The 3,193-nt window shown below is 41.9% G+C and overlaps 1 protein-coding gene across 1 annotated transcript in view; it reads left to right on the forward strand.

Moving 5' to 3' along the window:
• Positions 1-826: 826 nt before the first annotated feature.
• LOC104836187 (protein ELYS-like) overlaps positions 827-3,193 on the forward strand; it is a gene marked incomplete at its 3' end in the record, with an annotated part of 10,492 nt that continues 8,125 nt past the window's right edge. Inside the window, exons 1-2 of the mRNA XM_010574584.1 lie at positions 827-949; positions 2,206-2,458. Coding sequence (XP_010572886.1) covers positions 829-949; positions 2,206-2,458 — 374 coding nt within the window. The remainder of the gene's footprint in view (positions 950-2,205; positions 2,459-3,193) is intronic.

Below are 3,193 nucleotides of genomic sequence, written 5' to 3' on the forward strand. Positions count from 1 at the left end.
AAAATCTGTCTTGACATAGTGAAACGTGAACTGTCTGTGGAGCACCGATAGAGGTGTGGAAACTGAAAGGCCTCAAAGTTTTTGTAAAATAGTGCAGAGATGTGATAAGGACTGGCAATAGGAAGGAAAGGACTGGAATAAGGAATATGGGGATTTAAGTGTAGAAAAGAATCCGTGTTTTAAGGTGCTGTGTTATGTTCAGGTGATAAGTGTATGGAAAACTACTTTCCAGCTGATGAGCTATGAAAGTCTGTATTGCTTGTCATGTGGAAACATCAACAGTACATTTTCTGGAAGAGTTTGAGAGTGAAGGTAGTTAAGAACCTAGTATTCCTTAAAGTTCAAAATAAACACGCAGGAAGTGAACGAGACACAAATGATGCCCGAAATCTACTAGAAGACAATTGGCAATAAATAATGAGGTACAAAATCAAGAGCAAGGACAAATGGAAACTCATACCTCTTACTGCAGCGCTAATTGAAATACGCTTTTTCTCGGATTGCATCTTACTACAGACTTACATATCTGAGTAGACTTGAACTCGGTGTATTGTTTTTTTTTCCTGTTATTGACCTTATCAGTACCCCTGTGTCACTTTTTGTTGGTGATCTCATAGGCATTCGAAAAGTAAAGGGATTCTCCTTTTGCTCTGCTGTGAGATCAAAAACTGTCCTGAGTGGCATTTTTTGAAGGAAAAGAGCTACAGGAGCTGTATAGGAGATTACTTGCGGCATACTGATGAAACTTCTGTCAATCTCAAAAAGCACATCTCAGTTATGGCTGACATGAGTCTGTTTTTGCATTTTTTTCTTTATTTACAGTGAAGAATGCGAGACCTATCAGCTCAGGTAACGAGCAGTCTGCTGCAGTTTCCAGAGGTGACTACTCAGGCACTTGGGGAAGATGAGATAACCCTAGGTTCTGTGCTGAGCGGGAAGTTTTCTGGAGGTGAGCATTCTGCTTTAAATTTGGTCTCGGTCTGAAGTTCTTATTGCCTGGAGGTTACCTGAAGCACAGGGTCACAGTATCGACTGTGTCAGGCTGGTGCTGTTAAGATGCATCAGGTTTCGAGAGAACAGGAAGGAAGTTTTAACTATTACAAATGCTAATAGTAAACCCTTAAAACTAGTATAGTTAAACTTTGAAATTACAGCAACCTTCACCAGTCTTGTGCTATTAAAATAATTTAGTTAAGCATGCTGAGTCAGCGGGCCTTCCTCAATGTCGTGCTCACTCAATTTTTAATTAAATAAAAGGCAGTTTTCAAAAAAGTAACAGTGTTGTTTTGGGCCCTATTTATTTGTACCAGCTCAAGCTCTACGACCATCATAACACCACATGCCGAACTAGTTCTTCTTCTACAACGTTACAGAGGCGCGCCCCTCCCCCCCCCGCTTTTTCTTTTCCTAGTCTGAATACAAACAGCAAAGGAAGAGGATAACACTGTTAAGCGCTGCAGCCATATTTCCGACGTATTTAACAGGGTGCAGATGAGTACCCAGGGAGAGCTGCTGAAAGTGGCTAAGCAGATTAGGTAGTTGACTTCCTAGGGGATCCGCAAGTAGAGCTAGCTGGGTGCCTATCTGGTTGTCTAGGCTCTGTTAGACCAGGTGGAATCCATCTACCTGACTGAAAGTGCAGTAATTGAGTTAATACTTCCTCCGAGTTTGTTCAGTGAAACAAAATGTGTTAAATTCTTTCTGTCGTCAGCCCGTGTAAAAGATTAGATTTACTCATGCAGTGCCCATTTGACGATAATTTCTTGCTGCCGTCCAAATCCCTGCCCCAAGTAGGCGTGTGTCAAGTAAAATTAATAAACTAGAAATGAATTGGTTTAGATTTGTTATCTTTGAAGTGTGCTTTAAGACTCGTATTCCCGTGTGTATTTAGACGATTTCTAGCCAAAACAAGCCGAATATGGGATGAAGACTCTAGATCGATATGTTGTCATCTTCATCCCAAACAGTCAAAATCCTTCGGTGCGGGAATGACAAGTAGAAATGCAAAAGAATAAGGTTGTTGATATTGAGAGGTGGTGCTGGAGGATCTCCATGGGTGATTTTGAATAATTGACCACAACTAGGGAAGTCGGTCTTCCCTTTTGGGTACTTTTATTGAAGGAAAGGGGCAGTGGCTGTGATTTTTCAGTTGTTTTCAGTCTTGTATTGGAAATTTGCTTTAGTCAGCTTTCTTTTCTCTTACAGGGAGAAATGGCTTGGCATGGTTGGCGTGTGGTCCTCAACTGGAGGTAGTGAGCTCTGTGACGGGAGAGCGGCGCTCTGCTTACCGTTTCCGTGGAGTAAAGAAACAGCCTCCCACCATTCGTGTGGTAAAGGATTTTTCCTGGCAGAAGAGAACGGGACTGCTGGTTGGGTTGGAAGAAGCAGAGGGAAGTGTTCTCTGTCTGTACGACCTTGGAATATCGAGAGTGGTTAAAGCAGTTGTTCTCCCAGGAAGGTACGTCCACTTTAATCAGAGGAACGAAGCTTTTGCGTTGTCAGGTGCTGCGTAATCCTGTTTCAGGAGAAGCTTTGGAGCGTCGCTTTGTAGGCGGTATTTTTTCTATCTTGCATTAGTGCAGACTGTCACTTCGGAGTATCCAGTCAAGAGAGCCCTGGTGCAAACTCTTGGGCTTAACGGTACCGTTATCTTTTGAGCTTACTGATCGTAAAACAAGTTTTCTGGGTTTATGGTAGAGCACATAGTTACCTAATTCTCCACTGCCACAAAAAGGCATTGAGAACTATCTTTTATTGGCCAGAGTGAAAAAGAAAAAAAACCCCCGCTGTTCCCAGTGTCTGTAACGTACATTTCGGAAATGCTTGGTTTCTATATACGTTAGAAATACTGTCTTTAAAATATCTGAAACTTCCGTAGTTGTGCTGTAAATGACTTAGACACATTCCCCTGAATCTCAGACTAGCAAGCAGGTGGCTTTAGAGCAGAACAGATTTTTATGTTGACTTAGGGTAGGAAAGAAGAGCCGTTAGGGAGTTACCTGACGGATTGTTGAAAGATTGACTTTCAACCTGCAGTCCTTGAATCTCTGCTTATTGAATATTGTGTTTGTGTAGATGGGAGAGGCTGGTGGAATGTTACTCATTTTTTTCTGTCTTCTATAAGCCAGGAAGTCCGATGATGTAATGTCCCCTAGTCTCATTATCTTAATGTGAACAAGAATCAGTGCAAGTT

This window comes from Haliaeetus leucocephalus, unplaced genomic scaffold, assembly GCF_000737465.1.
Source record: "Haliaeetus leucocephalus isolate CR32 unplaced genomic scaffold, Haliaeetus_leucocephalus-4.0 Scaffold446, whole genome shotgun sequence".
NCBI lineage: Eukaryota > Metazoa > Chordata > Aves > Accipitriformes > Accipitridae > Haliaeetus > Haliaeetus leucocephalus.